General features: G+C 43.9%; 1 protein-coding gene across 1 annotated transcript in view; it reads left to right on the top strand.

The window, feature by feature from the left end:
• Positions 1-12,894, top strand: part of Cdh2 (cadherin 2) — a 239,467-nt gene that overhangs the window by 186,032 nt on the left and 40,541 nt on the right. The window contains exons 8-11 of the mRNA XM_004654849.3: positions 5,476-5,613; positions 6,980-7,165; positions 10,055-10,308; positions 12,424-12,566. Coding sequence (XP_004654906.1) covers positions 5,476-5,613; positions 6,980-7,165; positions 10,055-10,308; positions 12,424-12,566 — 721 coding nt within the window. The remainder of the gene's footprint in view (positions 1-5,475; positions 5,614-6,979; positions 7,166-10,054; positions 10,309-12,423; positions 12,567-12,894) is intronic.

Here is a 12,894-nt window from a genome sequence, read left to right as displayed (position 1 = left end):
TCATGTTCTTTCCCCGCTCTTTCTGATGCCCCTGGCGTCGCCTCTCATGTTCTTAGGATAGCTTCATGGGAGATTTTATTCTGTTTCCCATCACTGTCTGTCTCCCATCACTTAACGAAAAAGGCCATATCTGGTCTTGTTCCCTTTTATCTAAGTAAATACTGCATTGCCTAGCACCTAGAAGAAATGCAGCCGATGACTGTTGAGTGAAGAACTGAACGTTTTCACCTCTTCATGCACCAGCAGCACGGTAACCCTGTGTTTCTGAAGCACGCTGCGTGGGTATAATGGCTGTAATTGGTGCCTGGAGGGAAGCTCGTAGAAATAAGAACCCCAAGCTCCCTGGGTGCTGGGTGCCGAGAACACCAGAACCCAAGAGTTGTGTTTTGCTTATTCTTTACAGTTAATGCTTATGACAAGTGACAGCAATTTTCCTATTCATAATACTTTCATCATATGTTGAGCTATAAAAACAGGAGTTAATGCCGAGATAAATGAGAAATGACCCATAGTATAGAGATAGAGGGATATGGTGGAATTGGGAAGACTTAATACATCGTTATAATTTGGCAGTAGTGGGGTAGTTTTATTCTCCCAGTATAAGGTTTAGTAATAATAAATCAGTACTTCCCATATAAATAAGATGGTCTTTTCCTATTCTGAAATGGCTTTTCTAATATAATGCAAGGTCAAAGGTTTCTTCTCCATTCACTCGTCCAACCATGAAGTCCGAAGCGTTCATTGCATTCACGCTTCCTCTGGGTCACTGGGCATTGTGATGTGCCCCGGTGAGACAAGCGTGAACACAGAGAGTTCTGGGCCGGGAAGTCCATGTGTTTAAGAATAGACATAAATTAGAAGGTGATAGAGGTGTCTTGGGGCACAGTCCCAAGGACCAAGTTTTGCCTCACAGATTTTCAGGAGGTAAATTTCAATCTGAAAGTGTATCAGGCTCAGAATGAAAGAAAAATTATTCTAGGGGATAAAGTTTCTAGACCATGGCACTACTGACATTTGGGGAAAGCTTTTTTTTTTTTTTTTATGGAGGGGGCTGCCCTCTAAATTTACAGCCAAAACCCAGCCTCCCCCTAATAAATACCAGAGTTGCCCCCGATTTGTTATACCAACAAAGTTCCTCTGGTGGGGAATAGTGTTCCTGGTTGAGAGTCATTGGTCTTGGGAGAGAACTACCAAAGGCAGCGGAAGGGATTCGTGACACTTAAGACAGTGACAGAGTGTGGAGTGAATGGATTTAGAGCAGGTAGATTTGGTAAAATGAATGAGTCGACGAGAGGGAGGGACTGATAACAGCTAGGTGAGTGGAGAGTGTTGCCGTCCACAACAGGAAGTGAAGCATTTAAGTAGAATCCCTGCATCCAGTATGGGACTCTGCGGGTGGAAGTGACATTCCCAGAGACTCTAAATGTCACTCATCCAGAGCCAGACACACAATGACTAAATCAGGCAAGAATCTCTGCGGGTTCCGTTGCCTAAAACATATGTCGTCAAGTTTTCCTTGCTAAATATAAGATCATTTTACCGATCAGGCATCTTCAAATGAAGATTATATCATTTACCAAGTGTGTATTTGAATAGACATTAATTACATCGTATTTCAGAAATAACAGTGTCTTAATTTATTTTTTCGTTTTGTACTTATTTGTTGTTTCGTTTTGTTGAGGGGGAGACTCACTGTAGCCCAGGCTGCTCTCTAACTCACCGTACAGCTCAGTCTGGCCTGGAACTCACAGTGATCCTCCTGCCTCCTGCTCTAGTGCTGGGTGCGAGCCACCCGGCCTTTTTCTGTTGCTGTTGAGAATCAGATCTCACTCTGGCCCAGGCTGCCCTCAGACTCACTCGAGCACAGGAAGGCCCTGAGCTCACAGCCGTCCCCTTGCCTCCCAAGTACAACGAATACAAGTGCCAGCCGCCACCTCCAGCACAGTGTTCTTTTAGAACTTAAAAATCTCAAGACCAGCTTGAAATCATAGAAAACTTCAAGGATGAGTAATTGGGCCCAATGTTTCAATTTAATGCAAAGTAGTATAAGAACTTTTATGACTTTAAAGATTCTTTTTCAAAGAGCATATATTAGGAAAAGCATTATATCTCTTTACAGTGCGTATGGATTTTGTTGTTGTTTTGTTTTGTTTTGTTTTCTCTGAGGTAGGGCCTCTCTAGCCCAGGCTGACCTGGAATTCACTATGTAGTTTCAGGGTGGCCTCAAACCCATGGCAATCCTCCTACCTCTGCCTCCCAAGTGCTGGGATTAAATGCATGCATCATCACACCCAGGCACTTTAATTTTTTTTTTTTTATTAACAACTTCCATGATTATAAAAAATACCCCATGGTAATATCTTCCCTCTCCCCACTTACCCTTTGAAACTCCCCTCCATCATACCCCGTCCCCATCTCAATCAGTCTCTCTTTTAATTTTGATGTCTTGTTCTTTTCCTCCTCTTATGATGGTCTTATGCAGGTAGTGTCGGGCACTGTGAGGCCATGGATATTCAGGCCATTTTGTGTCTGGGGGGAGCACGTTGTAAGGAGTCCTACCCTTCTTTGGCTCTTACATCCTTTCCACCACCTCTTCCGCATTAGACCCTGAGCCTCGGAAGATGCGATACAGATATTGCAGTACTGAGCACTGCAGTCATTTCTTTCCATCACCATGATACCTTCTGAATTGTCCCAAGGTCACTGCCATCTGAAAAGAGAAGATTCCCAACCAAAAGTGAGAGTAGCATTAAGGGTGTGAACATTAAGAGAAGTGCTTACTGGGTAGTTTGATAAGCATAGTCTATACATTTGGCCAGAAAACAGCAGACATTACACCCCTAGGGCTCATGACTATCCCTGTTTTAAAATTTCAGTATCAGGGATGTGTTTCCTTCCCATGGAACGGGCCTCCAGTCCAATTGGAGGGCAGTTGGTTTCCCCCATAACAGACATGCCACTATTGCACCCGCTGGCTCATTTAGCCTGGCTGGCCAATTATAAGGCTTGCAGTGTCCACTGATGAGTATCTTCACTGGTGATTTCTCTTTCTTCCATTGAACTGCATGCAGAATGGCTTTTTCCAGCTTTCTGTCAGCTGGTCTACATGGAGGAGGTTATCAGCTCAGTTCCAGCAGGAATTCTCAGTGACCTTGCAGCCCAAGTATATGGAGTCTTCAGCAATAGGGCCATACCATCTATTCCTGGTGGGAAACCAAGGGCCTTGGCAGTGGCCTATAATGTTTTGGGGGCATCAGGGATCTCCCTGGCCAACAACTCACTGGAAGATACCCCATCCCTGGCACTGAAAATTTTTTAGCAACAACCTACGGCTACTGAGTGTCTCATTGTCCAAAAAAGTAGGATTACATATGTTTTATTTATATCCTCTTAGATTTTGATTAGCTGTCCCTCCACCTTTCCTTTACTCAAGATCTTCCCCAGACCTGATTTTGGGCCTTTAAACCCCCATTAATCTATTCTTCTACTTACATATATACAACACCATCCCCATCCCTTCCTTTCTCTTCCCTTTCTATCTCTTTTCTAGCTTACTGGCCTCTGCTACTGAATTTTGTCCTTCTCACACAGAAGCCCAGTCATCTGTAGCTAGGATCCCCATATGAGAGAGAACATGCGACGCTTGGCTTCTGGGCCTGGGTTACCTCACTTAGTATAATCCTTTCCAGAACCATCCATTTTCCTGCAAAATTTATAATTTAATTTTTCTTTACCGCTGAGTAGAACTCCATTGTATAAATGTGCCACATCTTCCTTATCCACTCATCAGTTGAGGGACATCTAGGCTGGTTCCATTTCCCAGCTATTATGAATTGAGCAGCAATAAACATGGTTGAGCACATACTTCTAAGGAAATGAGATGAGTCCTTAGGATATATGTCTAGGAGTGCTATAGCTGTTTTTTTTTTTTTTTTAATATTTTTGGAAGTAAATGAGTTTTTTTTTTCTTTTCTTTGAAAAGAACAACTAACAAAATGATGTTTCAGGAGCCATAACAAATTTTTATTTTCATAGTCTTCTTCTGGGAATGCCTTGCTATGTTCTGTCAGTAGCCATAGAAACATTGAACTGGAGTGACATTTTTGTTGGAGAAAGGAAACCTTTTTGGACAGTGTCACCCACTTAGGCTTGTAGTGAAATGTTGTGGGTTAAAAAAAAAAAAAATTAAAATGCTTCAACCAGCAGTATTTGTTGGCAAGCTTTTATAGTTCAGAAAATATGGTATATTTTCTTAAGGAAAAAGAATGAGTCAAGTGACTAGCAACTAGGAAGAAGAACTTGGGTGGACATATCTGAATATCTTATGTGGGCCATTTGGCCGTCCCTCCTGCTCTTTTCTTTCCTTGCGCTTCCCTTTAACTACACCAGAAGCTATAATTTGCGCTGCCCCGGCCGCTCCAGGAGTCCCTCACGAACGGTCCTTCCTAATGTCAGCTATATTTAGAACAGAGGGAACCCGCTCTCAGCAGTGGCAGGGGTTTTGGATGAACTGAGTTTGGTTCAGAATGTTAACATTTAGGAAGATGTTCTGTGTTTTTCTATCTGTGCCAATCTCCAAAGATTCCAAGTGCCTTTAGACACTGGTTTGGTTGTGTTTTCCTAATACAAAACTTAGTCAGCTGGGGCTGCGTGCTTCTCAGTCTCAAGACTGCCTCTTGCTTACAGCCCAGCTCCCCCTGGCTCCCTGTTAAAACCACCAGTCTGTAATTTGCAAGTAGTGGATGCTTGTCTGACAGAAACCAGCTACAAGTAAATGGGTGTATCCGGACCCCTTGGCAAGGCTCTGCTCACTGCCAGTTCATTTAATATGCAGTTATTAAACACCTACTGTCTTTCAGGACTAGCAATGTAAACACCTTAGTTAGGTTTTGACTATTTAAATATTATATGTATCCTGCATAGTTTGATATGGACTAATTAGAATCAGTGAAATGTTATTGCATTAATCTATTATAATAGAAAATATGTATATGCTAGAATTTTATAGGAAGGTTGTATATAAAACCCATTAGGGGAAGTAGGTATGCTTTGTGAATCGCATGTGCTTTCTTCCTTCCCTCACTCTTGAGTTTCTTCATTGCCTTAATTACCCTAAGCTGCCAGAAGTTAACATATGAGAAACAAAAAGGCTTGGGCTTGACCATAGTCTTGTGGAGAAAGGGAAGGCTGACCCTGGATGGAGATGCGAGCTGTGCGGTGAAGGCGGCCCGTCTGTGCGGTGTGTTCACCAGGCCGCAGAAGCAGACGCGACCACTAAACCTCCCTAGACCAGGACCAGACCCGGGCCTCAGAAGTTACTGGAAGCTCCACTTGGGAAATTTCGAGTAGTGTTGTTAATCAGAGTGAAGGATGCTGCACTCTGTGTGGATAATAAAGAGACATTTTACAGAACAACTGTTATTTCTTCTTGAGGAATTCCTCTCATTTAAAGTTGTTATCTTTATGTCTTTGTAGAAAGTGCAACAGTATACGTTAATAATTCAAGCTACGGACATGGAAGGCAACCCCACCTACGGCCTTTCAAACACCGCCACAGCCGTCATCACAGTGACAGATGTCAATGACAATCCCCCAGAGTTTACTGCCATGACGGTAAGTATGACCTGCCACTCAAAGAGCTTCTGCCTGCAGGCTGGTATGGAGGGCTTTTGTCATGAATAACGAACGGGTTGGGTACAAGTGCAGCTTCTTAGTCCCGAGGCCAGTGGCCACCGAGTCCCGCCTTGCTGTGGCGGGCTTGGAGTTCGGCGTCCAGGCACGTTGCTTCCCCAACATCTCCAAGTGGCTGTGAGAGCAGTTAAAATAGGCTGCCTGGGACAGATGTCCCTTCGACTTGACGCTGTTACGGTAAAAGGCTTAGAAGGTTTGGGGTGCCTGAACTACATAGCTGATTCATGATGACACAAATATAAGTATATGATTGTCAGGCTGATCTTTTTTTTTTTTAAAACTCTCATGTATTTATTTTTAGTTTTTCAAGATAAGGTTTTTCTCTAGCCTATGCTGACCTGGAATCCATTATATAGTCTTAGGGTGGCCTTGAAAATAAATTATTTTTATTGAGAACGTCCATAAATACAAACAATGTAACATGGTAATCCTTCCCATCACCTGTTTCTTTCTTTTCCCCTCCAATGAAGTAAATCCCTTTTTTCCAAATAGTCTCTCCTCCCTCTCTCTCTCCCTCCCTCCCTCTCTCTCTCTCTCTCTCTCCTCTCCTCTCTCTCTCTCTCTCTCTCTCTCCCCCCCCCCCTTTTTGTTTTTCAAAGTAGGGTTTCCACAAGGTGACTCTGCCTCCCCAGTGCTGGGATTAAAGGCTTGCGCCACCACACCCTGCTGTTTTTCTGGGGGGGGGGGATGATTCTCTTCTACATTTCCTTTTCTACTATGGAGGTCCTCTGAAGGTAGTAGCGCCTGCTATGTGTACTATTTTATAAAGAAACCTAGGGGTTGGAGAGGTGGTCCAGTGGCCAAAGGCACTTGCTTACAAAGCCCGACAGCCCGGGCTCCGTGCCCCAGTACCCAGCAAAGCCCGATGCACCGAGTGGTTCGTGTGTCTGGCGTTCATTTGCAGCAGCAGAAGGCCTTACTACTCTCACACACACTTTCTCTCCCATTTCTCAGTCTACTTACCTAGATTTTGAGGAAAACTGTTTCCTGTAGACATGTCCTCAACCCCATATCCATCACCCAGGCACCCACAAATGAACACTCACTTCAGCATTATTGAAACTGCAACGTACCATGTAAAAGAAAATGCTCAGTAGCTGAAAAGTGGTTTAGCATTTTCTCAAAGCCAGGCATAAACGGTATGGTTACTTGCATTGCTGATCCCCTTGCTGAGTGTAGATAATAAAGATTTTACGGGGCAGTGAAATTAGGGTGGTGTGGTCATCCAGACAGCTTGTCCTTCAGAGGTCCTTGTTGCACCTCTGACTGATTTTTGTCTTTCTTGTAGTTCTATGGCGAAGTCCCTGAGAACAGGGTGGATGTCATAGTAGCCAATCTAACAGTGACCGACAAGGACCAACCGCACACGCCAGCCTGGAACGCCGTGTACAGAATCAGTGGTGGAGATCCCACGGGGCGGTTTGCCATTCAGACGGACCCAAACAGCAATGATGGCTTAGTCACCGTGGTAAAAGTAAGTGTCCCTTGGCCACAGATGCTCAGCAGTGACCAGTCGGTGCCCCCCCCCACACACACCTGTTATGTTGCTATTAAGTCTGGGGACATATTCTTCCAAGCATCTGTAAGTCCTGACTTCTTATCTACTTGGTGGATTATGAGTTGCTGTTCAGAGTGAGGTTGAAGCCAACATAGGTTCTCTCCAGTTATCACTGACATGAAAGTCAACGGGGACAGATTTACCAAGACAGGTCCATCTGGAAAGGCTCAAAAACATTAACTTAATGTCACTGACAACATCAGTGATTCCTCATGTCATGAAGTTTTGATCATCAGTTGGTGGCTGTTAGGAGGTATGTACCAGACTGGAGTGATAGGGAGAGAAGTCCTTGCCTTGCACCCATCAGGACTCAAGGTTGATCTCCAGAATCTACACAAAATAAAAGGCTAGGTATCATGGCATACACTTGTAATCCCAGAGTTAGGGAGGACGAGAAAGGCAGCCCCTTGGGGCTCAGCAGCCAACGCATCTAGCCGACTTGGTGAGTTCCAGGCCAGTGAGAGACCCTCTCTCAGGAAAGGCGGATGGCATTTTAGGAATAACACTCAGTGTTAACCTCTTGTCTCTACATGCCCTTGTACGTGCACACACATGAACACATGCATACTTGCACACAAAAGAGCTGTGCTGCTTAGAGTACTGCCTAGCATGCACTGGACTCTGGGCTTTATTCCCAATAGGTCAAAGGAAGGGAAGGACAGTTAGAAGGAGGAAAGAGAGAGGGAGGTAAGAAGGAAGGAAACTGTAGGATCTACTGATCACAGGGACTATGGGCAGCTAGTGATCAAAGGAGAAAAGTCACAGAAGTCAAAGGGAAGGAGAAGGCAAGAACAGAGAGCCTGCATTTGAAAAATGACTTGCATTTGCATGGCTGTCTGTAAGCGCTGTCTTCACAACTGGTTCCTCTTGTCTTATTTTATTTTTTTTCTTTTGGTTTTGTGAAGTAGGGTCTCTCTCTAGCCCAGGCCGACCTGGAATTCATTATGCAGTCTCAGGATGGCCTTGAACTCACGGCGATCCTCCTGCCTCTGCCTCCCAAGTGCTGGGATTAAAGGCGTGCGCCACCACACCCCTTGTCTGTAATGGTCAAGAGAGAAGCAAACGGAGCTGTTCAGTGCTGGGATCGAAAAGGAATGTCCTTCAGGTGCATTAAATGCACCATAACAGATACACAGCTACAGCGTAAAAGCCTTCCTTCCTAGCTGCCTGGTGAAAAGAGTCACTCCTTTTTGCCTCCCGCACAAGCACCCTTGGTGTGAGGTGAACCCACATGCCGGCCTCACGGAGGACTGTCCACTTGCGCTCCGTCGGCCGGGGCCACACCTGCCGTGGGACACTCCCTGCTCACGGGTAGCACCCGCCCCAGAACATGGCTGTCTGTCTCTGCTCACATCCCAGCAGCGCCCTTGAGGCCGGCGTGGCTAACTCCAGTTTCTCAACCTCAGTCAATGCTGGGTTAAAATGGGGCTTGCGTACAGCCTCCAAATCATAGCACATTTGGGAGGGACAATTGAAGCTCGTCTACGTCAGCGGACTTGGAACTATGTATGTGCAACTTACATAGGTCAGGAACATTTCACCTACCTGAGGAGCTCACTCAAAATATGACATGCTTACCTTCCTGTCTGGTTTAAGGTATTTGGGGGGGGGGTTGCTGAACTGGGGGTTTCAGAGTGATAGGATGATAGTGTGGACTTGAAGATCGGAGGAGGTCCTGGTTCTGATGCTGGTGGAGTTTGTGGTCCTCATGCAGCTTTCCCATGAACTTCAGCTCCTGACCACTCCTAGACTGCCAACGGTGGCATGAAAGTTCTCTCCGCCCCTTCCTGCCCTGTTATTACCGCATCGTGATGAGTATTGGCATTGCCACTAAAAGGTGACCAAGGGAGGTTGAGGGGGAAAGTCCAGTCCAGTTACTGGCCTCCTGCAGCATTCCAGTGACCGCAGGCTCCAGCGGGACGGAGACAGGTGATTTTCATGAGAAGGGTTATGTGCGCAATGTGGACAGCTAGAGTGTTCTCAGGTGTGGGAGTTTTATACACCACTAAGAGACTAAAAGTTATTTTGGAAGGCAGACATAGTTTTAGTTTGCTAAGTAAGAGCAAAAAATAAATCTCCTCCCCAAAATCTTATTTTACAAGGAGTGTGTTTGTACATGCTTTTGCTTCAAAATGTACGTTTCAACTTAGGCATGATGCCTTTAAATTGGTTAAGGTTTGATTCTCATTTTAAACATTCATATTTTCTGGTTTTGTTTTTTGGTTTTAAATTAATCAACGACTGACAAAGTTTTTCCTGGATGAGAAATGATCTTTGTCCCAATGTGTGACTATAAATCCTCATGTTACCTGACCTCATGGTATTTGGTAGTTTCAGTTGTCAATTCTATTTTTGAGAACTAGTCAAGTTTTTGCTACACCTAGACAAATGAGTCCATGCAATAGTCACATGCATTCTTAGGACATAAATATTTGAAGTACCCAGGGTTCTTAAATAGGTTAAATTGGGATATTATGTTTATTGACAGTGCTCATGTTTGTTTTCAAAAATTGGAGATGAACTTTATGTTGAAAGAAAAAGTTAATGTTTTGGAAATGGAGTTGATAGAGAAACGGCAGGATGAAACCTCTCTTTTTTGCTCGTTGCTTGTTTGTTTTGAGACAGGTTTTCACTGTAGCCCAGGCTATCCTGCAGCTCTGTCTGTATTACCAGGCTGGTCTTGAACTCAGCTATTCTCCTATCTTTGCTTCCCAAGTGCTGGAAATTATCAGCAAGTACCACCATGCCCACCAAAGCTATTCTTATGTCTGCAAAAATATGGCTTCCATTTTTTTTTTTTTCCAGCCAATCGACTTTGAAACGAATAGGATGTTTGTCCTTACGGTTGCTGCAGAAAATCAAGTGCCACTAGCCAAAGGAATCCAACACCCACCTCAGTCAACAGCAACTGTGTCTGTCACGGTCATCGATGTGAATGAAAGCCCTTATTTTGCCCCCAATCCTAGAATCATCCGCCAGGAAGAAGGCCTCCATGCAGGGACCATGCTGACGACGTTCACGGCCCAGGACCCAGACCGATACATGCAGCAGAATATTAGGTGGGATTTACCGCTGTTGTCGCAGTTTAGATCGTGTCCCGTGCCTTGTGTAGAAATTACTAAATTTACCCTGTAAGAAACCTTCATTACAACTAAGTCCACTGATGAGAAGATAATGACTATATTTTATTTCTTAATTTCATTGTAATTTTCCATGTCATGTAGAAAATAGTCTATGTCTTCTGTGGGGGAAAAAAAAACAAAAACCTCTTTTACAAGAAGGTTTCTTTGGTTCTTCACCACTCACAGAAAGTCTCTGGGATGTGGATGTTTTTCAAGTTAATTTTAAATTGTTCAATGAATGTTCCTCTGCAGATATTAGTGCCATTATTAGATTAAAAAACATAAAGAATTGGGCTAGCTAGAGAGATGGCTTAGTTGTTTACATGCTTGCCTGCAAAGCTATAGTACCCATATAAACCAGGTTCACAAGGTGGCATATACATCTGGAGTTTGTTTGCAATGACTGGAGGCCATGGTGTACCCATTCTCTCTGCCTCTTTCTCTGTCTGTCGCTCTCAAATAAATAAATTAAGAATAAACAAAATTTTTTTTAAGTGCCACCGAGTCAAATCAGGAACATTCAGAGGCTTTATATTGTACCCTCTTCTCAGTCCACACATGAGGAAGAAATGAGACCTTGTGCCAGAACCCAGATGTAAGAGAGAATTATTTCCATCCCATGGCTATACAGTGAACTTGTACAATACATCTGTAAAGCTCAGCACAATCTAATTTATCCTTCCTGATGAGGAAGTGGATGGCCAGCAGAGCATACCCCATAGGACAATTTTCCAAAGATAATTTCTTAAATTAGCTCATAATTTATTTAAGTGCCTTTAGAAATGCCGCTAACTGATAACTACATTTTTTCTCCGTGAAGATAAATCATGAATTAATAGTTTTATCAAAATCCCATAGCATTACCTCCCCAAATATACCAGATCCTCTCCAATCCGTATGCTAATTATCTGAGCTTGAAAAGTTTACCACCAATTTAAAAAAAGAAATAGAGGAAGTTAAAACTAATGACTGTACAAATACAGAACCAAGTCTATGGAGTTCTTGGAAAGGATATGGAACAGGGATTGGTCCTATGTGGATGGGCCTAGCAGGTCAGAAGTTAGAAGGGAATGTCTCCTGAAGGGTCTTCTCCACAATGATAAGGTGGTGAGACATTGCAGGGATGGCCTGGGATGCAAAGTTCAACTTTTGGTTTCTTTGTACCTTAGAGCTATTGGTTATTTAGAAGGTATTCTTTTGTTTTTATTATGTAGAATCTTGGTATGGTCATCACATATTTGTACCATCATTTTCCTCCTCCCTGCCTCTATTCCACTGAGGGCCCTCCTCAGTGGGGTTGCAGGTATTCCTCATGGGGCTGTGGGTTAAGAGTTGTGAGAGCAGCCGTCAGTCATTGTGGTGGGGGCAGCAGTGCCTGTGGGTATGCCCTCCCAACCTTTCATGGACTTGTCAGTATTCACATGTAACAGAACTATTTAGGTATCACAAACAATCGAGTGAGCAGAAAGAATGAACACAGGAGTCAAAGCATGTTTAAAAACCTGCACCCTTGGGCTGGAGAGATGGCTTAGCACTTAAGCGCTTGCCTGTGAAGCCTAAGGACCCCGGTTCGAGGCTTGATTCCCCAGGACCCACGTCCCCTCTTCTGCAAAATCCCCTGAGCCACAGAGGGTGTGTTTTAAGTCTACTTCATTGTTGAGCTCTTAGGAGCTTCTGGATTTGTGCTTTGCTCCATGAGTATCCTCAGTGTCTGTCTCTCGGAGGTATTCTTGAGTAATTATATCAGCATCTTTTATTGTTGAAATAGAAAAAGACAGCCTGATGTATATGAACCCACTGCAGGAAGACATGCCTTTGCCTTGCCCTAAATACCTATAGTGTCCTGCGTGCCTGACAGAGCACACCTTTACACACCTCCCAAAATCACTGCCACGAAAACTTTGCCACATTGAACCTCTATTTTTAACCATCATCTACGGCAACCAAGTTAATGAGCCCCTTCCCTTTTTGTAATTAAATCCGTAAACTTGAAATACTCTTTTCTCCTAACGAAAATCACTTGCTCTCTCTTTTTTTTTTTTTTTTTTTCAGATACACAAAATTATCTGATCCTGCCAACTGGTTAAAAATAGACCCTGTGAATGGACAAATCACTACAATTGCTGTTTTGGACAGAGAATCACCAAATGTGAAAAACAATATCTATAATGCTACTTTCCTTGCTTCTGACAATGGTAAGTAATTAAATGCATTTGTTTTTCTTGCATGATGGTCAACAAGGGTAGAGTCTCTCATGTACATCATTACTACGATTTTTCTGCAATAGTAAATTATCTAGAACACTGACTCATTACTGTAAGGCTTTTTTATTCTGAGACCCCAACTTTCCTCTCCTACTTCCTGCTGGCTTTCTGTGAAGCCCTTCTCTGTCCACCGCAGTGAATGTTCTCTGTGCACACGCAGCTCCCACAGTGGCTCGGCGCTGTCGCCACGCACACGCCTCGCTCTCCTGTGTAACCTACATCGACGCCTGATTGAAGACTGGTGTCGTCGGTCCTCAGT

Source organism: Jaculus jaculus, chromosome 15 (assembly GCF_020740685.1).
Source record: "Jaculus jaculus isolate mJacJac1 chromosome 15, mJacJac1.mat.Y.cur, whole genome shotgun sequence".
In the NCBI taxonomy this organism is placed as follows: Eukaryota; Metazoa; Chordata; class Mammalia; order Rodentia; family Dipodidae; genus Jaculus; species Jaculus jaculus.
This window is presented reverse-complemented; position numbering and strand designations above follow the sequence as displayed.